The 27899-nt window shown below is 52.9% G+C and overlaps 1 protein-coding gene across 2 annotated transcripts in view; it reads left to right on the top strand.

Annotated features, from left to right (window-relative positions):
- MAU2 (MAU2 sister chromatid cohesion factor) overlaps positions 1-19709 on the top strand; it is a 34558-nt gene extending 14849 nt beyond the window's left edge. The window contains exons 5-19 of one of the 2 annotated variants that reach the window (XM_029216711.1): positions 109-203; positions 2320-2347; positions 2716-2871; positions 3974-4120; positions 4208-4298; positions 5419-5522; positions 6114-6191; positions 6497-6562; positions 7909-7992; positions 9367-9416; positions 9617-9694; positions 9908-10019; positions 12897-12987; positions 13856-13983; positions 14361-19709. In XM_029216711.1, coding sequence (XP_029072544.1) covers positions 109-203; positions 2320-2347; positions 2716-2871; positions 3974-4120; positions 4208-4298; positions 5419-5522; positions 6114-6191; positions 6497-6562; positions 7909-7992; positions 9367-9416; positions 9617-9694; positions 9908-10019; positions 12897-12987; positions 13856-13983; positions 14361-14435 — 1383 coding nt within the window. In that variant the 3' untranslated portion in view covers positions 14436-19709. Of the gene's footprint in view, positions 1-108; positions 204-2319; positions 2348-2715; positions 2872-3973; positions 4121-4207; positions 4299-5418; positions 5523-6113; positions 6192-6496; positions 6563-7908; positions 7996-9366; positions 9417-9616; positions 9695-9907; positions 10020-12896; positions 12988-13855; positions 13984-14360 lie in introns of both variants that reach the window. The other variant, XM_029216710.1, reaches the window with a different exon arrangement.
- The last annotated feature ends 8190 nt before the right edge of the window (positions 19710-27899 follow it).

Genomic DNA, 27899 nt, shown 5'->3' with positions numbered 1-27899 from the left:
GCAATTTCGTTGATGTAGGGACGTTCAGTTTAACTCGCCAGCCATAAGGTCAGGTACTGTAAAGCAAGTGGTTTGGAAATGAGGGTCATTGTTCTTTCTTCTTTTCAGCAACTGCACACACTTGAGAAGGACCTGGTGTCAGCCTGTGACCTCCTGGGTGTGGGAGCCGAGTACGCCCGGGTGGTGGGATCTGAGTACACACGGTAGGCACCCTCTCCCTGGGCCCCTCCTCCTCTTACTTGGAAAGAATTTGGCCACCTTGATCCTGGACAACAAATAGAAATGGCATTTCAGCATGAAACGATGGCCACCCTTATACGTAGTAAGAGACATGCAAATTAAGGCAGCACCGAGATGCTGTTGCCCCATCGATTCATGAAGTAAGGAGTTGTTGAGTTGACCGTGAGGGTGAGGGGCAGCTGGCATTCTCAGTACCATCAGCACTTGCACGTTTCTAGGATCTCTTGAAATAAAAAGGGCTCGTATGATTTTCTGGGTTGATCCCCTTCCTGGTGCAGTGCGAGAGTGGTGCTTGTAGAGAGTGTGGGCAGCATGCTTGGCAACCAGTGTCCCCACTCAGGGGACACCCAGGAGTTTTTAGATACATAACAGGAGACAGAGTAAGTGGACATTTGTGTAAAAGAAGGGACATAGGTTCATGTTATGCGTGAAACTGCTTAGACTACCTGGAGGCTAATGCCCTGGGGTTGGGGTCAGGGGTCAGAGGCCACCAATGCTTCACTGTGTGCCCTCTAAGAGAGCCTCCAGTCTGTCTCTTTTTCCCCTAAAGAGAAGAATCCTCTGTAGTAGGATTCCAGACTCCAGGTAGCAATGCTCTTATTGTTGTGTGCATTGGGATTCTGGAAACACAAAATCTAAGCTTGTCCCATGGGGTTATTGGGACAGAACAGTCCCTAACTCCATTCTCTAAGCTCTGGACTTGCAAGTGCTCACAGCGGTCCACACAGTTCCCCACAGGCTGTCATCCCTCAACCAACCTGCCCTGGGATGGACACTGTCACACAGTCTGGTCTGTGTTCCTGGCCCATCTTATCCTCCTCGTGCTGTGGCCATCACTGGATTCTGGGTGACACTCATGCCTTGCAGGGCATGGGGATGGCCACACACTGCACATGTTCAGTCACAAGTGTCCTCAAACAGGTCTCTGTACCACTGTGGGCGGGGGACCTGGGTGGGCCTCACTAGGGCATGACGCCTACAGGTCGCCTGCCACAGAACTTCTGATCTCGGGCATATGGCCTAGTGATGTGACAATATGGGAACCTTGACGTGAAGTTCGAGGCCTTAGATTTCAGCAGTCAGACAGTAGACCTTAGAGTGTCCACACCGTGAGGTAACAACAAGGAATGGCGAGGTGGCTGGGAGTATAGACATCTCTCACTGTGTGACTGGGACCCCCCTCCACCTCAGTCTACTCACCTGGAATGATGCCCATTTGACGGGGTGTCAGCTGCAGCACATGGGGACTCTGCACAGACTGGCGGGACAAAGACTTAGATGTTAAACAAACTGTGACGACAGCCCAACAGCCGATCCTAAAAGCCTGTCCCAACGCCAGTGCCGTGAGCAGCCCCTAGGCACTGGGGTGAGGCTGGGCTGCCCTCCTCTGTCTTTTGGCAGTCTCGTAAACCTTTTAATGTGTTCATTTTATTATTTTTCTTGCTGATGACAGCAGTACGTGCTTGTTTATTAGAAAGTGCAGAAAGATTTAAGAGAGACAGTAGAAATCTCCTGGCCACGCCACCCTTGAGGGTGGGGACAGCGGGCAGCGAAGCTGCTGACATGCCTAGGCTTCCTGAGTTTCATCCCCTTAACCCTCAGGAGAGCCCAAGGGGGCTTGGCTGGTTATAGGCAAGGAAGCGGGGGGCACAGAGGGGCCACGGTGAGGTGCAGATTTCGGTTCGGACACCTGAGGCTGATTACTTACCCCCCTTCTCTCCTTGCCTCACCCTGTGCTGTCCCCAGACATGGAACCTGTGATCTGCTGTGTCAGCGAGAGTAAGGTTATGGTGGATGTGCTGTCCTGTACCCTGCCCCTCTGTGCTTTCTGAGCACATGTTTCTGCTTTCCGAGCTTTTGAACCACATGAGTGTCTAAACAGGAAAAAGCTAAAGACAAACAGAATAGAACAAAATAGAGCTCTCTTATAAATAAAACAGACCTAATTGGCCAGGGTCCATTGTCATCCATTTAACTGTCCCAGAGGTGGCTCGTTAGGTTCCTGTGAATGTTGAGATGGCACAGTCATCCCAAGGGGTGCCTGAGTCTCCCAGACCTGACTACCCCTCTCTTTTCCAGGGCACTGTTCCTGCTCAGCAAAGGGATGGTAAGTGGAGCCTGGATGGGATGGGACTGGTATGGTGGACGTGAGGCCGGGTCCCCACGAGGTCTGCCAAAGCCTTGCCTGCTTGCCATGTTGTGGCCCCTCAGGCGCCCAGACCCTCACGCATGGCAGGCAGACACGAGGGGCAGGCCCATGTCCCCCAGCTGGATTCAGAGGTAAAACTCAGGTTCCAGGTTGTGGGATCTGTGCTGATGGAAGAGCAGCCTGGGTTGGAGCTGCCTAGACCTGGGTTCCAGCCCGGCTATGCACCCTCCCTTCGTGGTGCCAGCAGTCCCACAGCGCGTGGGCAGGTGGGTGGCAGTCCTTTGTACCAGGAGGGTCTCCCAGCACGTGCATCTCTTCCTCCCCAGCTATTGTTGATGGAGCGCAAGTTGCAGGAAGTCCACCCACTACTGACCCTCTGTGGACAGATAGTTGAGAACTGGCAAGGGAACCCCATCCAGAAAGAGTCTCTGCGTGTCTTCTTCCTGGTGCTCCAGGTGACCCACTACTTGGATGCTGGGCAGGTATGTAGTGCCTCTCACCTGAGGGCTGCTGGGGAGGAGGCAGGTGGTGGGTGGGCCTGTAAGCTAAGACATCTGCTCTGTGATTTCCTCCTGTCCCTCACCACTGGGCACGTCTGTCATTCGGGGCTCGATTCCCCCACAGCCCTGTCGTACTCTGGCATGAGTACTGTGCCTTTGTGGACAGAGGGCACTCCAGGAATGGGTCTGTCCCATTTCTGCCCTTATAGCGGGAATAGCTGTGGCCTCACACACATCTACTCAGTGTGTGAATGGTCAAATGACCTTGAGGGCAGTTTGGGGAATCCAAGAAAATACACTGGGGATTCTGGCATGGTGCCTGGCATACAGCAGGTGCTCAAGCAGTGTCCATCCCCCACCCCGCCCCCAGTTAATGACAGCTTTGTGGGAGTTGAGTAGGGACTAACAAAATCAGCTGTGTTTGAGGCACATACACAAAATGCCCATAACCCTCATATGGTTGAGGAGCAGCTGTGCCTGTACGTGGGGGAACGTCTCAGCCTTTTGGACAGGTGCTGCTCCACACACCCTCCCCACCCTGTCACGCTTCCTCGGTTCCCCCATGCGCACCCACCTTTGCTTGTTGGGCCGAGCACTTCAGTCAACACATAGGAGCACAGTGCAAATTCTCACAGGGTGCTGATGGCTGTGGAGATGGCCTGTAGGGCCTCGGGATGGGGCTTCCTGGTGCAGAAAGGCCAGTCTGTATAAACCACAGCACCTGCAGGACTCCGAGTGGCCACTTCACACCCCCCAGGATAACCAGCCGTGTCCTCCTCTTTTGGGGTCACTGCAGGAAGGAGAAAATGTGGCTGGAGCAGGGTCTTTGAACAGGCCTTTCCCAGGCCTTGGTGTTGGGCCCTGCGCTGGGTGGTGGTGGAGCCTCAGTGCCACAGATGACCCTCCTGGCCCTGCCCTGTGCCTTGAAAGCTGGCTGACCCATCTGTGGGGATGGGCTTCCTGCAAGTGGTGGGTGTGGTAGGAGTTCCCGGGAAGGAAGGGCTGAGGGGCCGATGGGCAGGCAGTTGGCACCTGATAGGAGCAGACGGGTGCTCAGGTGTGCATTGCTGTCTGCCTGCTGCAGGTAAAGAGCGTGAAGCCATGCCTGAAGCAGCTGCAGCAGTGCATCCAGACCATCTCCACACTGCACGATGATGAGATCCTGCCCAGCAACCCCGCTGACCTCTTCCACTGGCTGCCCAAGGAGCACATGTGTGTGCTTGTCTACCTGGTGAGTCCCTGGAGGGGCCGGGGCCTGGTGGCCCAGGTGAGAGAGGAGAGGGCCCCAGTGACCACCACCATCTGATCTTGTCACCAGGTGACTGTGATGCACTCCATGCAAGCCGGCTACCTAGAGAAGGCACAGAAGTACACAGACAAGGCCCTCATGCAGCTGGAGAAGCTCAAGAGTAAGTCAGGCTCTGTGGGGCTCAGTGGGTCAAGTAGCCCCCCTGGTGGGTGGCCCGATCACCACCTCCTATGCTGGGCCTGAAGGACCTTTAAAGACTGCAACACGGGTCCCTGCCCCATGGGTCTTGTTACCCCAGTTGGCAGATGAGGACGATCCAGGTTCGGGCAGAGCAGGCCAGGCCTGGACTGGATCCTTGATCCCCAAGGGGTTGTGTTGTGGGATGGTTGTGCCGTCTCTGTCCTGTCCCCCTCACTGCGCAAGATAGCTATGAGGGTTAGCGGGACTCCACTGGGGGCTGCTGGGGCGGCAGTGCTCAGTTGAAACAGGTGTTGGCTGCTTTTGCTGTCTATTATCAGTATCGTGATGTGGATTGTGTTCAGGGTGAGGTTGGGATTGGAACTGACTGACAGCAGGTCCTCTGGAGGCCCTGGGTTCTTCCTGGATGCTTGACTAATCCATCCTGTGAGATCAAGGACCTTTGACTAGTAGGAACCCAGGGCCCCACACATCCCTGGCTGGCTTGTGCGCCTGTTAACCTCATTCATTCCCTGTGCCCTTGTCAGTGCTGCTGGGGAAGAGCCTTAGAGCCAGAGAACCAACGACGCCCGCGGGGGCTGCGGTTCTTTCCCTTCAGATGAGTTGGGAAAGTGCTGTCTGGTTCCAATGTGAGGACAGCTGCTTGGGGCAGCCAGAAGCTAGGGTCCCCCCACTGTTTCCTGAGGCCTATCACGTCATCTCAGTCTCCCAGACAACTTGAGCATTTCTAGAATGTGTTGTGTCCAGAGTGCCCTTGAGCACTCAGCTGGGTCGGGGTGTGGTGAGGATGAAAGACAGATCCCTCCAGAATTTCTTGCTCTTACAATACCCTGGTCACCAAAGCCTGCTATGAGCCTGTTTCCTCACCTAGACAGGGAGATGCAGCCCCTCGCTTGAGGGTGCTGTGGACAACGAGCAAGGTGACAGACTGGGTGCTGGGCCAGTGTCCAGCGGAGCAAGTGGGCTCAGACCCAGGTAGCTATGGGGCCGGTGTGGCCGGAGGGCTCGAAGCCCCTAGGAGGCAGGGGTCAGCGTCTCCTCCACTCATGCTTCGAATGCTCACCCCTGCCTCTCGCCCCCAGTGCTCGACTGCAGCCCCATTCTGTCCTCCTTCCAAGTAATCCTCCTTGAGCACATCATCATGTGCAGGCTCGTCACAGGACACAAGGCCACAGCGCTGCAGGAGGTGAGGCCACTGGGGGCTGCACACACACAGGGTGGGAAGGCTGAGGGGTAGAGTGGTTTGAGTTTGCTGGGTCTCGGAGGGTGTCATGTGGGAGAATGTAAATGTGTCGCCAGTGCGTGTCAGCAGGACGTCATCTGTCATATGACTATAACTTGGCAGTCCATGACCCTGCGTGGACACAACTGATCAGAGGCTTTTACCTAAAAGTTGGCATGCCCAAGGAACATGGGGTCTGGGGTTTTAGGGTCCCCTGACGGCAGTTCTAGCACTCCTCCTGCCCTGTGATCTGTAATCCCTTATGCCCACCTTCCTGAAAGGGCACGGGGGCCTTGATAAGGGTGAAGGTACTGTACAGCTGAGACACAAGTTGGAAAGGGAGAAAGTGGGTAATGGACAAGGGTCACCATCCTCAAAGAGGTCAAGGCTGTGCCTAATCCTCACAATGGGCACATCCGCTGGGACTTTGTGCCCAAGTTAAAGTGGGCACGACATGGGCACACCCACCGGCTTTGGGGTCTCTCCTCAATGCTGCCAGGACACTGGGTTCCACATTACAGGCCAAGTGATGTCAGACATGCTCTCTCCCGGCAGATCTCCCAGGTCTGTCAGCTGTGCCAGCAATCCCCCCGGCTCTTCTCCAACCACGCAGCACAGCTGCATACACTGCTGGTGAGTGCATGAGGGCTGCCCGCCTCCAGCCCCACCCCTGCGAGTAACCCTCTGACCACCACCCCCGGCAGAATTCAGAACCTTCCCTGTGGACTTCACTCTGACAAGCATGTCATCAAGTCCAAGTTGACTTAGGTCCCGGGAGGCAGGAATAATTAAGCATGCCATCTTTCTCCCTGTTTGTCAGGGTAAAGCTCAGATATAGCTAGCTCAGTAGAGTCACTTGTCAGGCTCGCCTGGGTGCAGCTGTGCAGCCCCGGGCAAGCTGCATGTGGCTCTGAGCCCTCAGCAACTTCTTCTTCCAGGGCCTGTATTGTGTCTCTGTCAACTGCATGGACAACGCTGAAGCCCAGTTCACCACAGCTTTGCGGGTAAGGTGCCGGCCCTCGCTTTATGGGGCAGGCAGTGCTTCTCAGTAAGGAGTCAGGCGTGGTCTGTGATGAGGACAACAGCCATACAAAACCATGGTCAGCGGGTGACTCCACCAGCATTCAGCCTGATGCCAGCGGTGACAGTGATACACCACTTATCCAGGGCTTTCTGTGTCACGTCTTGTGCTGCTCAGCTGCAGACAAGGCCAGCACCCACAGCACAGCTTAATGAGGGATAGCTGTGGGCAAGGGGGCTACTGGCTAGCCTGTAGTGGGGCTTCCCCAGCTAACTCAGGGCTGGTGCCATGGCCTGTTCAGCCACTTTCGCTCACGATTCCCAGTCTTCCTGATAGCCTGCCAGGTGGCATTGACTTGTGTCACAGCTACTTTGGGCCCTGGTCGGCTGGTGCTGCTCACTACGGTGGTGCCAGGACCACCCCACCTTGCCCGTGGCCCTATGGAGGTCTCTTGGACCCTCCTTCCCCATCTTAGTTCCTACACAAGTGGCTGCTGCTTGTTTGGTTCAACATCAAAATTCCCAACGGATGGTGTGTTGTCCCAGGAAGTCCTCCCCACTGGCTGGGGGAGGGGGGGTGCAGCCAGGACTTGGGCCCAAACCCTGCGTGACCCCCAACCACACGCTGTTTCTGCGGTCCCATGACAAACATATTGGAGCATCTTTGCTCAGATCAGATGACCCTCTGGACCTCCTTGGCACCTGCCAGGGGCCTCCAGGTGGAGTTTGTGCTTCCCAGGCACCCTTGGCCTCCTTCACAGCTGCGCTCCCTCAGCCCCATTGGGAATGCTCAGCCCGCTCAGCTTGGTCCCTCTCGTGGCCGTTCTTGTCCCCCCAGAAGAACTGGGGATCAGGATCTGTCCACCACCAGCCGTTAGAAGCATTTCTGGTCTCTAACAGCTTCGGCTTCTTCCAGGCAGGACCCCTGCCTCCCCGAGGATCAGCGTACTCCTCTGCTGTGTCAGCGCACGGGTCCTGGGGTCACCACCTGTGGCGTAGAGGGAGGGCCCAGCCAGGCCTCAGACCGAGAGACAGCAGAGAATAGACCAAGCTGTGCTGTGTTCTGAGGGCAGGGTCAGGGTGGCTGGCTTTTCCTTTCTGTTTCCGGAATTTCCCATAACGTGGGTGATCGTTTTATAATGAAAAGAACTAACAGTTTTGTTGTCCTTGGGTTTAGGAGGCAAGGGGGGTGTGTTTGAATGAAAATAATAAGGAGATTCCAAGGTAGCCACTGTGGAGCGTTTGGGTGGCTCTGATGCCACCAAGCGGCCCCTATGTGACATGACTGTGCCCAGCCCAGCCCCCTAATGCCCTGTGTCTCCCATTCCAGCTCACCAATCACCAGGAGCTGTGGGCCTTCATCGTGACCAATCTGGCGAGTGTGTATATACGGGAAGGAAATAGACACCAAGAGGTAGTAGGTGACATGCTTCATGTTTGGTATCCTTTGTTTCAACTCTTACTTGGAGGGGGGCATGGGGGGAGTGTTGTCCTGGGCACCAGCAAATCTCAGCAGCCCTGGCGTATTTGCCCTCCAACAAGGTGTCCCACGCAGCGGAGCGTAGGCATGGCTGGGGGAAGGCCAAGTCTAGGACAGAAACGTTCCCATAGCCAGTCAGCACTTTCCCCTACTGAAAATGAGCCAAGCTTTACTGAATCCCTCAGGAAAAAAACCCAATTTCTTCTACCCTGAGATGTCTGTTCTAGAACATTGGTGAGGCCTCATGGCTCAGTTATGAGGAGCAACAGCTTGGGCAGCTGTCTGCACTAGGCCCCTAGGTTGTTCTGGTGCCCCAACCTGCTGAGGCGGGGAGGTGGGCCAGAGCTTGACCTCGCAGGATAAGTCCCTCCCACTAGGTTCCCCTTGCAACACCCCCTTATCCCTGCAACCCCCCCCCAGCCCTGACCCCTCTAGAGTATCTCAGATTCAGCCACTTGTCTCCACCCCTGTGGCCTTCATTTCTTAGTTCAGGCCACTATCACCTCTTGGCTACAAAAAGCCTAGCTGACTTCCCAGGTGATTAGTTAGCTTGAATGCTCTGGGTAGAAAGCCCAGTGCAGGACTTCCCTGGTGGCACAGTGGTTGAGAATCCGCCTGCCGATGCAGGGGACATGGGTTCAATCCCTGGTCTGGGAAGATCCCACACGCCACAGAGCAACTGAGCCCATGTGCCACAACTACTGAGCCCACCCGCCTAGAGCCCATGCTCCGCAACAAGAGAAGCCACAGCAATGAGAAGCCAACGCACCACAACGAAGAGTAGGCCCCACTCGACACAACTAGAGAAAGCCCACGCGCAGCACCGAAGACGCAACGCAGCCAAAAAAATAATTAATTTTTTCAAGACACCTCATTTATTAAAAAAAGAAAGAAAGCCCAGTGCAGTTGCTCCAGTAGTCAGGAAGCACAGTGGGCAGCGTCATGAGGGCCTAGTGTGGTCTTGGTGGTCTCAGAGGAGTTTGATTCCCTTGTGTCTCCTCCCCACCCCCACCCCATTGTCTGCCTCCTGAAGGGACTGTGTGGGTACTGGGTGAAGCCTCAGCCCACTTCAGCCCTCATCCACCAGCACACCCTCCACATGACAGCCAAAGGGCACCTAAGATGTCAGTGATGTTGCAGGTCCTGCCCGTTCTCCCGGCAGGTTGCTTACAGGCATGGGATTTGGGGTACGGGCACATTCCTCAGGAAGTTGCAGGCAGCCCTAGTCAATTTACTAGCATATCTGGGGCCGAGTTCTCATATTTAGAAATGTGGAATTATCCTAACTTGCAGACATTTCTTTCACAGCTGTACAGTTTGTTGGAGAGGATCAATCCGGACCACAGCTTCCCTGTCAGGTAGGCTGCCCCAGGCCCTGAGTTCTACTTTACTAGCTATCTTATGTTTTCTCTGCTCTTTGGGGTGGTGTGAGCACCTGTGGGGCCCTAGACTGCCCCATGTACCCCAACACCTCATACACCCCCACCCACTCCCCTTTTGTAAATCTGCTGCTTTCACAAAAACCCCACCAAGGTGTGACGCTCCGCTCTCCCCTCAGCTCGCACTGCCTCCGAGCAGCAGCTTTCTACGTGCGTGGGCTCTTCTCCTTCTTCCAGGGACGCTATAACGAGGCCAAGTGAGTACTGGGAGAGGGCAGGTGGCCTCGTGCCCGGCACCTCCCGGTGTTCCTCTTCCCCCAGCAGCATGTGCCCAGGTCCCCTGTCCCTGCCCTTCCCACCCACTGCCCGATGGGGTGGGTGGCCCTCTGCTCAGGACCTCAAGGCCACTGCTGCTGTTTCTTCCCCAGAGGCCTCCCGACGGGGCCTCATCACCTGTTCTTCTCATGAAGGCGATTTCTGCGGGAGACCCTGAAGATGTCCAATGCAGAGGACCTGAACCGGCTTACAGCCTGCTCCCTTGTGCTCCTGGGCCACATCTTCTACGTGTTGGGAAACCATAGGGTGAGTGTCAGGGCTCAGGCTGAGGGGCATGGGGCCAGGGTGGTGCTTAGTGGGGGGAACCTAGCAAGGAGGTGCCTCCCATTCTGTGCCCCACAGTGATCGCGTCTCACTGACCCACCATTGCTCCGTGAGGCTCAGCCAGCCTGGGCAGGCAGGGCTGGGGGAGCTTTGGATCCCTGGAGGATGCATCTGTGGGGCAGACAGGGCCAGTGTTGGTCATGGGCAGTCGTCAGGCAAAGCCCCAGGGCTCAGTGGAGCTAGAGCTGGTCAGGCTGCCCAAAACTGGCAAGGCTGAGGGCAGGTTCCCTTTCTTGTTAATACTTGGGGAGAAGGAGTGTGTCCTCTCAGTCACAATCCCAAGGAGTCCATCTCTGCCCATCACACATGGTGTCTTCAGTGCACTCTGTGTTTTTACCCTCACCAACAGTGTCCCCCTAGGCCTGGTCCCCACCCATGCCAGCTGGTCTCTGGTGGGATCAGTTGGCTCCGAGTCTCCCCATCTGGGGGTGTATGTATATCTCACCTGCTCTAACCCATCGACCATACAGCGTCTTTAAGTTTTTAAAGAAAATATTTGTCGATATAAAATACGGCATGTATTTTATTTCTCATAGAAAGTCTGAGAAGCAAAGGAGAAAGTCGTCGCATGTCTTGTGTCTTCCAGCTCTTTCCATTGCCTGCCTCTGCCCATGCATAGGTTTTGTTTATCAGGCTGTTTTATAATTTTATGTCTGGTCTTTCTGTGCACCACTGTGTCGGAGCTTTTTTCTAATGGCAGTGAGAATTTTTAAGCTGCATCAACTCCGTAGTTTAGCCAAATGCACTTCAGCTGTTTTTTGGGGACAGATAGTGCAGGGTACTTGTCTTGGCCCATAAAGTTCTATCTGATCAAGCCCCGGGGCTTCTGAAGGGTGAGTGCTTTTAAGGAGCCTGGTGCATCCCCTTCCCCACAGTCATGTGGTAAGCATTTGCCAGGCCAACATGCCCTGTAGCTGTGGCCTGAACCCTGTGGGGTATCATCACCCTGAAAGGAGGAGGACCAGTACTAAGTTCTCCCTTCTGAGTGTAGCTCCACTCCTTCTACAATACCTGTCACACTACTCACTGAGCACAGTGAGGGCAGTGGCCTCAGTGTGTATCTGGGGGTTAGGCAGGGACAAGGTGCTCAACGTGAGGCTCCACTGAGTGTAGGCCAGGTGCCTTGTGTCTTGGTGCAGTGGCTGTGATTACCTCGTTGCCAGATGGGGAGACTGAAGGCACACAGCCCCAAATTTTAAAAAAATAAAAATTTTTAAAAAGGGACTTCCCTGGCAGTCCAGTGGTTAAGACTCCGCTCTTCCACTGCAGGGGGCACAGGTTCAGTCCCCAGTTGGGGAACTAAGATCCCGAACGCCGCACGGCGTGGCCAAAAAATAAATAAAGTTTAAAAAAAAAAAAAAGTGACACAGCCCCAAACTGCAAACCTAGGCTTAGAACCCAGACCTTGTTGGCTCTTGTTTGTCCAGAAGCCACCTTTAGGATTGGCAGAGCAGCTCTTCAGCTGCAGCTTCTGGTTCATGTTTGGGACAGTCCCGGAGGAAATTATAGAGCTTATTTGGGAACCTCTGCTGCTCCCTTTGTGCCTGGGCCCACATGGGGTAACGTGGGGCCACCAAGAGTCCTCAAACCCAGGTCCCGCCTCAAGCAGCTCCAGGTCTGGGGGAGACACTGCCTGCCCCGGGCCTGCCAGGCCAGAGTGTCCTTGGGCATTACAAGTTTGCGGGTGGTGTCATACAGGACTGCTCTCAGGATCACACCGCTCTTCAAACCCAGGTTTTGTGGGGCAGCCCCAAGCTGTCATGGGGGAACCTGAGCCAAGGGGGACTCTCCCTCCTGGAAGCTCCCTCCCAGCCCCAGGCCTAGAGAGGAGAGTAGTTTTTCCTGTTCTGCTGTGCATTCTGAGGTCTCGGAAGGGCTTGGTTCAATTTTGAAAAGCTTTGAGACCCACCTGGAGCTTATCTTCAAGGTGCTGGCCACAGGGCAGCATAAAGTCACTGGGCTTTTGTGTCTGTGTGGTGGCATGTCCTGCACAACTGTGGCCATGTTGAATCTGGGCCTCAGGAGTTGGTTTTGAGGATTTGTACGTCTCTGGGCTACATGCCAAGTGTCCCTCAGGCTGCAAGGTATTGCCGCATTGGGAGTTTTCCCAGTGTCACCCTGAACCCAACATTTAGGCCAGCAGGCTGTGGTCTCTGGACTGGGTGGAGTCAGGGCAGTGCTGCTGGTCACTGTGGGGTCAAGGATGGGTGTTTACAGCCCCCAGCGGCTCTCACTCAGCTCCTCCTGGGGATTAGGGGCTGGGGGCGCTGTTGCAGTCACGTGGTGGAGTCAGGGTTGGAGGGTTCAAACGTCCTGCTGCCTCAACAGCCCTGTGTGTCCCAGGTGGCGTCGCACAAGAGCAGGCTCGTATGTAGAAGAGAAACTTCTCTTCCTCTCTCTTCTGTCCGTTCAGCCCTTGTTGCTCCTGCCAGGACAGACTGCTGCCTTTGCCCAGCCCTGGGACCCCTGAATCTGTATTTCTAATCAGCTCCTGATATGGGTCCAGGGCTGACTGCCACCAGTGCCTTTTCCTCTGGCTAGAAAGACAAAGGCACAGAGAGTTGCCCATGGCCGTACCCCAGGGAGGAGGCACATGCAGAGCTGAGGCGTGGGGGCAGTTTATTTTTCCAAGGTGGTTGAGGAGTACTTCGGAGAGGGTCATTTGAGATAGGCTCTGAAGTAGCAGTGGGTATATGCCAAGCAGTAGGAGGTCACAGGTGGGGCCCACGCTGTCCCTGCCACCAGCCCTTTCTACCACCAGCCCCCACCCTTGACTCCTCTACTGCTCTCGATCGACAGGAGAGTAACAACATGGTGGTGCCAGCCATGCAGCTAGCCAGCAAGATCCCAGACATGTCAGTGCAGCTGTGGTCATCGGCCCTGCTAAGAGGTGAGTAAGAGATTGGGGCTTCTGAGCAGAGCCAAAGGCTAGAGGATCCTAGGTAAGCCTTGCTAAGCCTCTGCTTCAGACTGGGCCTCTGCAGGCCATAGCCCCAGTTCTAGCACATTCTCAGGCTTCTCAGGAGGCCCTGTTTGAGGGCAGTGGGCTCGTTCACATAGTGAGATCTATGCAGAATCTGATTCTGTCTCTCTGGGACCCACAAGGCTAGTTCTTGGCATCCGAGTGAAGAATTGAGCTATGAGCCCTGGCACTTGGCCTCAGTTTCTTTCCCATGAATGGGGATGGCAGTCATTTCTGTCAGGCAGGACGAGCCAGGGTGCTCAGCAGGTGTCATTGTTGTTACTGCTGCTCTCCCATTTACAGGTTGTGAAACTGAGGTCCATAGACTCACCCAGGGACCTGGGGAGGAGGTAGAGGGCAGTGGACTATCCTATCTGCAGTGGACTTCATGCACCCATTCAGTCCTCCTGCCTCAGAAGTGAGCATTGGGTGCCTTGCTCCCGGTTGGCTCCTGGGTGCCCAAGAGCTAGCTGGCCGGGAAATCCCTGGGAGTGCTGAGTGCTGCATCCCCAGGGACTTTCAGTGCCCTACCAGCCCTTATATCTGCCCCTATGGGCCTTGTTGCTCATCCACCTCCAAGGACAAAGGACTCAGGAACATAGGAGGGCACATGTGAGGGCTGCTGGCAAGTGGGCTTTGCTGACCTTGACACAGGGCTCAGGGCAGGTGATGTGCCAGGCACACAGCAACCCACTGGCAGAGCTGGGGTTTGACTTTAGGGCTCCACCCAAGGGGAGGATGTGGGGGCAGTGGCAGGCCAAAGCAGGCCCATCCTTTGTGCGTATGCCACCCTCAGACCTGAACAAAGCCTGCGGGAATGCCATGGATGCCCATGAAGCCGCCCAGATGCACCAGAACTTCTCGCAGCAGCTGCTCCAGGACCACATCGAGGCATGCAGCCTCCCTGAGCACAACCTCATCACGGTACGGGCATAGGGTGGGAGAGACAAAATGAGGGTGCTGGTTCGCTCCTTGGGGCCAGCTCACCTGGTCTGTAGCCCCTGGGGGACACGCTTCCTGAGGAGGGAAGTACACACTTGGCTACCATTTCCTTCCATCTCTCCAACAATCCCTAACTCAGCCTGGCCTCAGGAGCCCCCTTGGATGGGCAAGATAGCACCAACCCAAGTGGGTGATGCAGGCTGCTCCCTGGGGGCCCATCTGACTCAAGTGTGGAAGACGCAGGGTCCTCGCTGGTGACCAGCCCGAGGAGGGCAGCATTCCAGGTGCAGACATGTGGCCCAGCACACCCCTGCTTCTCTCTAAGAAGGACCTCACTTGTGTGTCCTCTTCCCCAACAGTGGACAGACGGCCCGCCTCCTGTGCAGTTCCAAGCTCAGAATGGACCCAACACCAGCCTGGCCAGCCTCCTGTGAGACCCCTGGACAGGGCCACTCAGCTTCTTTGGGCCTCTGTGGGGCCTGGTTTGTCCCCGACTTCCACCCAGATGGCACTTGAGCTTTCCTTAGAGACGTGCTGGCGTGGCTGTCCCCAGGCTTCTTTCCCAACTGTCTCCAGAGCTTCCAAGTCCCTGGGGAGTGTGGAGGGCCAATTCCCATCTTCCCAGGAAGGGCCGGCTGGCTGTTCTTGCCGAGTACCAGGAGTCCAGGTGCTGAGGCTCACAGGTGGGATTTTGGAGCCAACTTTCCAGAGCCATCCTTCAAAGTGGACTTGAGCTGCCAGTCCTGCTTCCACGACTGAGTCACATCTTCAAGAGAGTGTGTCTGGGCGGGGAGTGGAGTGCCAGCCACCGGCCAGCTCCTGATCCTGCATGCAGGGGTGGTCCTTACCACCGAGGTGCCACATGACTTCCATCTCCTGGGCCTCTGTGCTGCGCTGGAGTGTTTCCTCTGCTCATGGCAGCTTCCAGTGCCCAGAGGCAAGACACCAGTTTCTGGCCCAAAATTAGAGGGAAGAAGTCATTGCTCATGTCAGGGACAAAAAATGTACATCCTGCCACAATGCTTTTCTCAGCTTGCCTTTCTGTCCAGCATCCATCCTTTTGGCAGCTGGGGCCTCTAGCTAGGGGCCCTGGGGGACCCAGGAACTTGGCTTCCAAACATCTGCGCCTTGACTGGATTCACTGTCCAGCCGTGGGGGTGCACGTGTGTGCGTGTGTGTGTGTGTGTGTGTGTGTGGCTTCACAGAGCTGGCGCCCAGAGCAGAAACTCCTGTGTTTGCACCAGCCACCCTCCCCCTGTCAGCGTCCATAGTGCGGGGCAAGAAGCAGGGGAGAGGGACCTTCCTCAGCCCAACTCAGGGTGCCGGATCATAGGGGCTTGCTTTCTGGCAGCTCTGCAGCCTCGTTTGCGGAGAATGTTTGCAGACACCTGAAGCTCCACCAGCCTGCAGGCAGCCACTCCCTTGGCCCCCTGCCCTGTTTTCAGAGGGAGGGAGGAGGAAACCTACCTGCCTTGGCTCTCAGAACAGCATTGAAAACTTTTCCGGAGCTGGACCCCAGGAGGCTCTGCCAGGCCCAGCCAGCCGTTCTCGGTTCTGTGCTCCTCTTGGATAGTTGAGGAGGTGCCCCAGGTGACGGTGACATTGGGGGTAGTCAAAGCCGCTGCCGCCTTTAGCTCCCAGCACCTGGGGTCATCTCCCTGATGAGGGGTGGTGAGTGGTTTTGCTAGTCACACCTGCTTGCTGGTTCACGTCTAGTCACCCAGCACCGTGAAGGCTGTTTCTAGAAGCCTCGGTGTCCGTGAAGGAAGGAATGTTGGGATCGCTCAGGTCAGCTGCTTGGGCCCTGAGGCCTGGGTGTGCCTTAGCCATAAGCAGGCCTGTCAGCAGACCTCCCTGCTGTGGGCCACTGCCCTCTTGGGGGCCCGCAACAGGCATGCAGGTGAGCTGCTGGTTGAAGGGACAGGCTGGTTGAAGGGACGGGCTGGCAGAGTTTTGTCCTAAGAGGACCCGTCCTCTCTGTGTCATCCTGGGTCACTCGAAAGAGCCTGGTCCTCTCCCACGCTCCCTGGGGCTGCCCCCTTGATGACACCACTGGGCCTGTGAGGTCTGCAAATGTGGGTCTGACATCTGGTCATGAGCTGTCCACATCCTGTCTTCCTCCCCCCTCAAGGGTGCTCCCCAGGTCCTCCCCTCCACCCGAGGGACAGAGCACCTGTCTTGCTACAAGCTGCGCCTGCAGGCCAGGACTCCACACTGTCGAACCTCTCCAGACCCACATTTCTTCAATCACACTTTACATCATGCTTGTCTCTGTGTATTTATTTAAACCTTTCTTTGCTTCTAGGACATTTTGTATGTAGAGTAGTTGAAATAAGAACCTCAAGACTTAACATCTGTCCTGATGTTAAAGTGCTTTTAGTGACCACTTTGTTATCTATGTATATGTAAAGTTAAGGTTAAGTTCTTAAGTTTACAGTTAAGAATTCAGTACTCGATGTTTAATATTCCACTCTAGCTTTATGGAAGCCAACCCGCCTGTACTGCTTGAGTGCGTGTGTGTGAGCTTTGAATGTTCCCTTCACTGCAGCACCTTTCAATTACATAAAGCTGTCATAAATACCTTCCTGTGAGTCCACATTCAGTGCCTCACAGTTTCTCAATCATAAGAATTTAAGACAGTGCAAACAAGCCCCCAGGGAGACATTACAGCTAGTGTCATATAGCTAAGTGTTCAGGAAAAAACAGATAAATAAAACTCCAGGACTTCCCTGGTGGCGCAGTGGTTGAGAGTCCGCCTGTCGATGCAGGGGTCACGGGTTCGTGCCCCGGTCCGGGAAGATCCCACATGCCACGGAGCGGCTAGGCCCGTGAGCCATGGCCCCTGAGCCTGCGCATCCGGCGCCTGTGCTCCGCAACGGGAGAGGCCACAACAGTGAGAGGCACGCGTACCGCAAAAAAAAAAAAAAAAGCTGGTCAGACCCCTTGTGTGCGCCTCTCACTTCCTCCTGTGAGCAGTGGTGGCCCTCAGGGCCTACGGTTCTGGGGACATTGGTCCAGGAGGTGCCAGCTGCCTTCCCCTGTTGGATCCCCCCAGTCGCCCGTGGGTGAGGCCAGGGTCCTCCCCCTTGGGTAAGCACTCCCCGTCCCATTTATTGGGAGCACAGGCAGGGAAATCGGAAAGGGCTGCCTGGCACAGTTGGTAAATTTGTTGGTTGCATTGTCTTTGTTTCCTTAAAGGGTTTTCAGTAAGTATGTTTGGCATACGGTCTTTTAATGGGTTTGCAGTGTCTTATGTTTTTAGCAGCCTGTATCTTCAACTGGTGCTTTTAATCAGGAAAAACAATTCTGTAAATACAAGAATTGTTTAAAAGACATAACCGTAGAACATAGCTTCTCATTTGTAAATTTCTTTTCCTATATATTCAAAGTAAAATAACTTGCGGGAGCCATCACTCACTGTGTCTTTGTTGTGCCGTCTGCCCCTCACATGTGCCATCCCAAAGACTAACCTTCCCCGCCCAGCCAGTGGGGCCACAGAGACTTCTGCTATAAACTACAGAGTGTGAGGATGCAGAACCCGATGTCCTGGACTGGAGGACCTGGTGGAAACCTGCATCTTTTCCCCTCTAATGATGATGTTCCTCAGTCCAGCCCTGCCTAGAGGGGAGAAAACCCCTGAGACATGGCATGCGAGGCCCACAGCACTGTCTGTCCTGGCCCTCGCCACAGACAGACTTTCTTGCTTGCCTGGTGTTCTATTCCCTGTGTTCTTAGAAAACTCATGGGTCAGCCTTCATGTGCCTAGGTTGTTTTTTTTTTCTTCCTTTTTGAGGTGAAAGTCACATAACATAAAATTAACATTTAAACATCTACAATTCAGTGGCACTAAATACATTTACTATGTACAATCAGCACCTCTGTCTAGTTCCAGAACATTTTCATCACCCCAGAAGGAGACCCCATCTCCATTAGCAGTCACTCCCCATTCCCATTACCCCAGCCCCAGAAAACCACTAATCTACTTTCTGTCACTCTTGGATTTACCTCTTCTGGGTATTTCATATAAATGGAATCATGTATCATGTGTCCTTTTGTGTCTGGTTTCTTTCACTCATCCTGACGTCTTCAAGGTTTTTCCACGTTGTAGCGTGTATCAGTGCTTCATTTTTATGGCTAAATAATGTTCTGTTGGATAATGGATGGACCACATTTTATCTAGTCATCCATTGACGGGCTTTGGGTTGCTTCTCCCTTGTGGCTATCGTGAGTAGTGCTGTTATGGATGTGCCTGTGCATTTTGTTTGAACACGTGTTTTCAATTCTCTTGGGTTGTGCCGTGCTTTTAAGGTGCACGTATCGTGCCAGGTTGCCACTCATGCTGCATCAAGGCCCTCGTGTTGCTCTTGTCCCTGTGCCCCGAGATGATGCCCATGTAGTCTTGACTGCTCCCTTCCAGGGGCACTTCTGAAGGCTCCTTTGGGCCGTCATCCCAGGGCAGAACTGCTGGCCACTGGATGTGTGAGCGATTCCACACAGTGACACAGTGCAGAGAACATACTTGGGAAGCAGATGACAGGAACTCAGCCAGGAGGCAGCCACAGGACTGAGGGGAAGACAGGAATGGGCCTCACAGAGGCTAGCAGGTGGCCAGGACAGCTGGCCCGAGCATCAAATGCTTGGGGAAGGGGTTGTTACTAGCCTTTGACACCTACATCCCCAATCCTCAGAAATCCTGCCGGTCGCTCTGCCTATTCCTGGCCATCTTCTCCGTCTGTCTGAGGCCCAGTCATGTCTCCCACTTGGCTGCTGCGCAGCCTCCTCCCTGAACGGTCTCAGAACATTCTGTGCTCACTCCCACCTGTCCCCCGCCAGGGGCACTCTCCTTGTGGCTGCTGGGTTTCACTGGGGAAACGTCCTGGCCCAAGCCTGACATAGGGTGTGTAGGTCCATGGGGCATCCCAGAGGGAAGAGCGCATGGGCCAACCCCAGACAGGTCCAGCAGATGCCACTGTGGACACCTGCCCACAATGTGCCTGTGTCAGAACACCCAGTCCCACCCCTCCGCCACCAAAATGCCAACAGCGGGTCCCTGCTGTCCTGCAGGGGAGCCTGGACCCTACACCCCCAGGCTGATGGGCTCTTGGGGGCCTGGGAATTTAAAGTATTCCCCATGTGTATTGGCTTCCCCCTTGGCTTCCTTGAGCTCTTTGGGTTTACAATTCCCCACAAAGAAAGCTATTCAGGGAGATTCCTGCCATGTTTAGTCTGTGCATCACCTCGCATCGCTTCTTCCATTTGAACCACGGTGGCTTCTTCCCCTAATAAAATCCCAGTCAGCTCAGAGGTGCCCAGTGGAGGCTGACCCCAGGTCAAAGGAGGCCCCTCCCTCCCAACCCTCTCCACTCCCCACCGCCCTCTCTACTGGTCCTCAGAGGGTCTGAGAGGGGAAGGGGGGATTGCTGACAATTTAAAAAGTATTTTACCACAAATTCATGCTCACTTGGTGAGATTACAATGCAGTTCGTTGGGGAAAAAAAGGAAACGATTTGTTTCTATGTGAATTTGATTTTCTTAGCACTTTGATATTTTTTGATACTTTTTTCAAGGGATATTTTTTGATACTTTTTTCAAGGACTCGAAAATAAAGGGACTATTACAGTCCCTTTGTGAAAAATATGATACTCTCAATGCATTATGGCTGCTACAACAAATGTCTTTTTTTTTTTATTGGGGGCTTGATGTTTTTAAATTAATTTATATATTTATTTTTGGCTGCGTTGGGTCTTCGTTGCTGCACGCAGGCTTTCTCTAGTTGAAGCGAGCGGGGGCTGCTCTTCGTTGTGGTGCGCAGGCTGTAGAGTGCAGGCTCAGTAGTTGTGGCTCATGGGCTTAGTTGCTCCGCGGCATGTGGGATCTTCCTGGGTCAGGGCCCGAACCCGTGTCCCCTGCATCGACAGGAGGATTCTTAACCACTGCACCACCAGGGAAGTCCAACAAATGTCATTTTAAAAATCACAACATTCTTACCCTAAATTAGGAGTTTGTGGGAGAGATCAGCACTCGTTCGTCCTATCCCTGTTGTGTATGCAGAAAAGCTCTCTAAGGCGGATCCTTAGAAGAAGACCACTTTGTCAACATGTGTTTGTTTTGCTTTGCGTGTTGTTTCTAACCACAATTCTGAGCATCATGTGTCCGTGCAGCTTGGAGTTCAGGCTCCATCTGCAGTTAGGCATGCTCCGCCCAGAGCGAGTGTCTCTGTGGCCCTTGGAGGATGTCCTGCTACTGCAGGGTTCTGAACACAAACTCTCCCCTAAAGGGTTAAGTACAAACTGCTCAGAAGTAACGTGAACCGGAAGTAAATCTCCCACTCTGTCATCTGTGTGTCACCAGCGGCTGCCGGTGGCCCAGCCTGCTCCTCAGCCGCCAGGGGGCGCGGACACCCCGGGCAGTGTCCCCATCAGGCAGGGCAAGCAGGCTGGGAGGGCTGGACTGGATGTCACCAGACGCCAGTGTACCCTGGCTCTGTCCTTATCTGCAAGTATGTGGGCTGACCTTTACCTCAGGGCCTCTCAATTCCCCTCCCGTAACATGTAGGTCAGAGACGCTGATCCCCATGGTTCTCTCGGTGTCAGGGCTGCACCATTCATTCCCTCATTTACTTGCCAGACATTTATTTGGCACGTACTGGGTGCTGAGAACACAGCAGGAACCACACCAGATAAAGTCCCTGCCCTCAGGGAGTGGACATTGTACCAGGAGCTCTATGATGGACCTCAAATAGGAGTGAGTGCTGTCCTGCCTGCGAGAGAGGAGTAGTGCACTGTAGGATGGGACAACCAGGGGACCTGGGGGGTGGGGGAGATCTGTGACAGGACAGAGGGGAGAACTCCCTCAGCCAAGCCAGTCAAAGCTGGGCAGCTAGACGGCGTTTCCAACTTCTGCTTATGTGGCCACCAAGACTGTGGGAAGGGAATGGGCAGCCCTCATGTCTGGCCACCCCAGAGAGGATGCTGGATGGGCATCTGGGCTGCCTGTGGCATTCTGGAGGGCAGGGGCTGCCACCTGTGCCCACCACCACCTCAAGCACAGCTGACACCTGGGTCATGTCCAGGAGGACATTGATGGATGGGGAAAGTGACTGAGCCCCCTTGTCCAGGGGAAGGATCAAAGTCTCCCGGTCTCCTCAGGTTCTTCTCCCCCTACCACACTTAGGCCTACACCCCAGAAGTGAACTCGGGTGGCGGTGATGCAGGCAGGGCTGAAGTGAGGCAAGGGCACGGGTCAGAAGGTGACAATGACAGAGATGGGGTCACTAACCCCCTTGGATAACATGGACTGCAACAGCAGGTGACCAAGGGCCAGATCCCTCCTGACACCACCACGAACTAACCAGAGTAGATCCCTCAGAGCTGGGTCCCCAGTCCTAGTACTGTACCCCTAACACCCTGCCCAGCAGCCACCACGATGTTTCCTGAGGCGCCCCCACCCCAGGAAAAGGGACTTCATCTCTCCAAGAAGTCCTTCCTGCCTCCAGAAAGTTCTGTCTTCTGGCGCCAACAGAAGGAAGTCCCCGCAGGACCAGGGCCACACCTGAAACCCTCATTCACAGGATCTGTTTTTCTCACAGCATCTAGCTTTCCTGAGACCCAAAACCTTGACTTAGGGAGGTTGTTTTCCAGGGATTATTTGCCCCTGCCTGACTGTGTTCTGGAAAGGCCAAAGGCCATGCCCGGGGTTGCCCTGTGGAAACACCCACATGCCTTGTCTGCAGAGTACAGGGCCAGGTGGGCTTTGCACACCGACAGACCCCATGGCAGTGTCAACTCAGTCCTCGTGATGGGACGAGGAGCCCATGGCCACATCATCTCTCTCTGGATCCTTCCAACGTTCAAATTTTACCTCAGGTCTCTCACAGCCACACCCTCGGTGAGGATAATGGGTGAGTGCCGAACACGTTACCCTCTCTTCTCATAATTCTCATGAAAGAGGCCAGAACCTATATCTGGCCACCCAAATAACCTCCCCACACAACACAATACATGTTTGTGATGCAGGGGACGTCGAAAAGGCATTTTAATCAATGCCATGTGAGCATCTAACAAGAGTTGGGGCACCCAAAGGAATCGCCAGTTCAAGGTCACAATTTGGGGCCAAGGTGGATTTTTGAAGCCTGTTAATCTCTCTCTCCCAAGTCACACCAGACTCTAGCCTCATGTCTGACCAGTTCCTCCGAAGGCAGTAGGCTGTGGGGTTGTGTGAAGAAAATCGTTCAAAGCTGAGCTGACTCCTAGCGGGGCCGTGGCACGTGGAAGATACTCTGACGCTGTGGGATAGGCTTATACTACATGAGAATTGGTCATTAATATGAAATTCACCCTAACTGGGCATCCTAGGTTTTCTTTTTGTTAATAAATTTTATTTTATTTATTTTATTTTTGGCTGAGTTGGGTCTTCATTGCTGCGCATGGGCTTTCCCTAGTGCAGCGAGCGGGGGCTACTCCTTGTTGTGGTGCACAGGCTTCTCATTGCAGTGGCTTCTTGTTGCGGAGCACGGACTCTAGGCACGAGGGCTTCAGTAGTTGTGGCACGCAGGCTCAGTAGTTGTGGTTCGCGGGCTCTAGAACGCAGGCTCAGTAGTTGTGGAGCACGGGCTTAGTTGCTCCGCAGCATGTGGGATCTTCCCAGCCCAGGGCTCAAACCCGTTTCCCCTGCATTGGCAGGCAGATTCTTAACCACTGCGCCACCAGGGAAGCCCCATCCTTTGTTTTCATTTGCTAAATCTGGCCACCCTGGAGGCTCAATAACATCTTTGAATAAAAGAACACAGGCATGAAACCAGAGAGCTGGAAGATTACCGAATCCAAACAAGGAATTTTACCAGTGGGAAACAGAGCTCACAGAGCTTTGTAGCGTGCTTACCTCTTCCCATTAGAATAAAATCCAGCTTCCTCCCAGGCCTGCAACATCAGCTCTCCCACTTCATCCTTGCCCACCAGCTCTCCAGTTGCTCTCTGCCCCATGGTCAGTGCCCTCAGGGCTGTGGCATCCACTGCTCCCCTCTGCCCAGAATGCTCATTCCCAGGCCGAGTCCTTGTTAAGATTCAGTTCTCTCCTCAAATCCACCTGCTCACAAGCTGCCAACTCCTGCCCTGGCCGGAGTCCTTTCCAGTCACTGTGTCACATCCCTGGTTACTTTTCTTCATCAACATCACCAGGGGTTGAAATCACCTTGTTCACTTTGTTGTCAGTCTGTCCCTCCCCATTCGACTTGCTCACCACAGCATCCAGAACGGTCACTATGACCACAGGTCTCTGACGGCTCCAGTGGAGAACCTGGGCCCTTGCACTGAAATTCCCGCGACAGCCCCATGTCCCCCTAAGCTGCAGGCCCCTAGCTCTCAGCATCATTTGGAGCAGGAGTGAAGGTTTCCAGACCCAGGGGCACTAGTGACTCCTGCACTAGGAAGAAGATAAGTCAGTTTCCAGATCTAAGCAAAAGTAGCGATTCAGCCTTTCCTAACCCAAGACACGTAGAAATATGCCTACTCCAAGGATCCAAGGAGCTTTTCCCCTCAGGCCCCAATGCAGGTGTTTCTAGGGCTTTCTATACCAAACAGCCATGTTGGGCTAAGGGTGCTCCATTCTTAGGAACATTCTAGAACAGTCCCGGTCACTGATTGTGGGTGGCAACTTGCCTCCATGGTGAGAATTGCCCACCAGAACATTTGCTTTCAGTTTAAAAGATCAGAGCACGTGCGCCATGACGCTGTGTGTGCACAAAATCAAAGTGGACCCCATGCATCTGCACATGGAATAGAACCTCTCTGGAGGGACATTTGAGAGTCTGGTGATGGTGGCTGCCTGTGGGGAAGGGAACAGCAGACCTGAGGGTCAAGGTGAGAGAGAGATGCCTCATCCCCGGCACCTTCGCCCGCGGCGCTCTACCCCACAGTGCCCAGCCCTCCTTAGAGGCCCATTAAATATTTGTGGAATAAATGAATATATCAATGAATGAGGGAAGTTTTGAAAGGTTACTCGTACAAAAGAACAAAATAAGATGGAAGCACTAAGTATCCTCTTTCATTCCATCCTCACCACTCACCCTGCTACCCACCCAGTGCCAGCCCCATGCCCACCACAGGGGAGGAAGAAGGGAGAATGGTGCTGATCAGACACATTTCTATAGTTTCTATATGTCTGGGGGGATGTCTTTCTCTCCTGGCTCGCTTGTCTATGCTTTGGCAACAATCCAGGAGAAAATTCTCATAAAGAGGACCAGGGTCTTGGTGAGCAGATGCGTGAGAGGTTGAACAGCAGCAGGAAGGACGAGCCTGGTCTGGTCTGGGTGGAAGGCAAAGGCAGAGAGCCCTGATGGCTGCTTCCCCACAGACTGGCCTGTGGAGGCCAGGAGCATGGAGGCAGGAAGCATCTGGGCAGTGACAAGGAAACTGCCCTCACAAAGGCACACGAGTGACCCACGGGGCGCGGCCCGTGACTGCCCAGAGCTCCCTGGGGACTCCTGAATTCCACTCAAGACAGGAGACAGGATGCCGCCTGCTCTGCCACTGGGGTTTAACAACCACGAAAGTGCAATGAGTCTCTGTGGCCTTTGAGATTCGGGCTGGCTTTGCCAACAGACCAGCTCGGCTCTCGCCTTGATGCTGGGCTTGCTCAGTCACACCCTCTCGGCATTTGGGAAATGCTGAAGACGGACTAGCTGATTGCTTAACTTCCTCTCGCTTCTGACAGTCCTTAACACGCGATTATCTAAAAGAAGAGGGGATGTGAAGGGGAGAGATGAGCAGGCATTCAGAAAAGGCGGACGACCCAGGCATTTATGGTTTAAATGTAGTCCGCTGTGTATATATTGAATGTGTGTGTGTATCTACTATGTGTATACTGAAGAATGCAGTTCTATCCTCTGGGAGTGTATTATCTAGTGGAGGGACAGGGGAGGAAGGGAGGGAGAAAGGAAGGAAGGAAGAAAGTAAGAAAAGACGGAAGGAAGGGAAAGAAAGAAAGAAAGGAAGGAAGGAAGGAAGAGAAAGAAAGAAAAAGAAAGAAAAGGAAGAGAAGGAGGGAGGGAGGAAGAGGGAAAGGAAAGGAGGAAGGGAAGAAGGGAAGAAGGAAAGAAAAACAATGCAGCCTACCCACTTTGTGTGGTGACTTAATACAAAATGCACAAAAATGAGGATTATAAACAGAAAATGTTAGTTACCAACATGCTCGTGGGCCCAGCAGGTGGAATGGCTGTACGGGAGTCGGATTTTGTTCAGAATTGGAATTGAAACCTAGGTTCTGGTTTTATTCATTTGTGACCCTAGCTGAATAAAACACCCTGAGCCTCGACTGTCTCCCCTCCAAAATGGGGCCATGTACCTTGATCTCATAGAACTCCCGAGAGAGGGAGATGCAATAAGGGAGGCAGAAGCTGGCTTAGACAAGGGCAGCATGCCAAGCCAGCCCCAATCAAGCCATGAACCACATTCTACTGAATGTGAGTTCACCAGGGTTTTTTCTTTTTAACTAATTTTTATTGGAATACAATTGCTTTACAATGTTGTGTTAGTTTCCACTGTACAGCAAAGTGAATCAGTTTTATGTATACATATATCCCCTCTTTTTTGGATTTCCTTCCCATTTAGGTCACCACAGAGAATTGAGTAGAGTTCCCTGTGCTGTACAGTAGTGCCAGGATATTGATGGGTGTTCTTAGAAAAAAAGGAGACATCATGTGCTCAAGGGAGGGGGATTGTAATATTACATAACAACATGTATTATCAATATTAAAGGTTTAGCAAAATCTTCTGGTTGAAAACTTTTTTTTTTGGCCATGCCATGTGGCATGTGGGATCTTGGTTTCCTGACCAGGGATCGAAACTGCACCCCCTGCACTGGAAGTACGGAGTCTTAACCACTGGACCACCAGGGAAGTCCTGAAAAACAATTTTTTTAAGCAGGGAAACTCATCACAGAATCTCTACTGATCTCTTGAGTCATTCTGATGCCTTGTGGAATTCAGTGTAGGAAATTTTGCACTAATCAACATAAGGTATCATTCCTGAAGAAAGCATCCCAGGAAGAAACTGTAGCGAAGGGAGGGGCAAGGAGAAGGCTTCAAACGTTAGGCCAAGATTCAGTCTTTACATTTTGGTGATGGAATTCTTTTTTTTTTTTTCTTCCTGATTACAAAAGCAATACAATACAGCCTCCATAAAAATTGAAGTTTTTTGTGTAGGGGTGTCACATTGTCCATGATTTAAGAGAAATCAGTCTGATATTTGCACATAATAGTCCAGGCATGGGTGGTAGCAATGGAAATTGAAAAGAGTAGATAGAAAAGTGAGCAGGCGAATCACAGCATTTAGCAACTAAGTTTGAGCTTGAAGAATGATGTTAAAACTTCCAAAGATTTAAGAGCTTTCATCCTGGAACATTGGGAAAGTGACATTGGTGCAAGAAAAAAAATAAAAGAAAGAAAGAAAATGACAAAGAGCAGCTAGTTTAAAGAATGGGAGATGGATCAAAGAGAGAGCTACCAAATTTGGTCCGATATTTGGTCAGGTTTGAGTCACATCTTCGTGGAAACATCTGGAGGCAAAGGAGACCCTGGATAAGGAACTCCAGAAGACTGGAAATACAGATCTTAGAGTTCTTATATAGTCCCACTCCACAAAGGGATTTATTCTCTGATGACACATAGAGGGCAAAGAGTGGCAAGAGATGAGCAGCCTGGCAGAATTTCCGGGTAGAAGTTGCACAGAGACTGAACAGGATACCAGAAAAGTCAAGTTCCCTGAAAGCCAATGGAAGATATTTCAAGGAGGAGGGAGTGTCCTCTAGATGCTAGAGGTTAGAGAAAATACACACCAAGAAGAGTTCCTGGAATGGGAATCGTTAAGTTCTCAGAGAGAACTTAAGTTGAGAGAGAGATTTTAGTGGCAGGATTAGACACCAGCCTGACGAGGAGGAGAGAATGGTGAGGGAATGAAAGCAGTGGGCTGTGACCACAGGCATGACACACATGCCACTTGGAGTCACTTAAGTGTCTGGGCACAGGGCCGTTGTCTCAAGGCAGAGAAAGATCGAGGGAAGGATACGAAATGCAGCAGGATGAAAGCCCTGACCTGGGTTTTAGGCTCAGGTGTAAATGCATGTCTGGGATGCTAAAGGCCTTCAGATCCAACAGAATCTCAAGGTGAATTCTCCGAAGGCAGCAGTAAGTCTGCGTTCAGCTCCTCCTTTCTGCATACAGAGTGTCTAAGATGAACTCTCTCCTATTCAGAAATGCTTTCCTTCCTGGTTGGGGAAGTCACCGTTTTGATTTAGAAGTCTTCTAGGCTGTAGGCATGTAGGTGTAGATAACACTTTTTGTCTCAGAAAAGGGTTATCACTAATTTCACTTAATTGTGTCAGTACAAACTGGGTAAGATTTGTTACTAGAGTCCAGCTTTTTGACCCAGAGATCTATAAAAAAAAGTCTGCCTGAAAGGACTCCTGAACTCCATCTGGACTTGATTCTAGACTTTCTAGCCAACCAACACCAATAAAGCTACACCCTGCTCCCCACTCCTGGATAATTCAGGTGTTATATGAGGACGTATAGGCCAACCTCCTGATTTGGTGGTGTCTATTTCTCTCTGGAAACGGGCACTGAATTTTTTTTTTAATTGAAGTATAGTTGATTTACAATGTTGTGTTAGTTTCAGGTATACAGGAAAGTTATCAAAGTGATTCAGTTATACATACATATATATCAGGTTTTTTTCAGATTCTTTTCCCTTAAAGGTTATTACTATATACATATATTTAAATATTTAAATATTTATTTATTTATTTGGCTGCACTGGGTCTTAGTTGCGGCATGTGGGATGTTTAGTTGTGGCATGTGGGATCTAGTTCCCCGACCAGGGATCGAACCCGGACCCCGTGCATTG

The sequence above is a fragment of the Monodon monoceros genome, unplaced genomic scaffold (assembly GCF_005190385.1).
Source record: "Monodon monoceros isolate NGI ecotype Baffin Bay Population unplaced genomic scaffold, NGI_Narwhal_1 Super_Scaffold_12, whole genome shotgun sequence".
Classification (NCBI taxonomy): domain Eukaryota; kingdom Metazoa; phylum Chordata; class Mammalia; order Artiodactyla; family Monodontidae; genus Monodon; species Monodon monoceros.
Note: the sequence above shows the minus strand (reverse complement) of the source record. Positions and strands in the feature narration are given on the sequence as shown.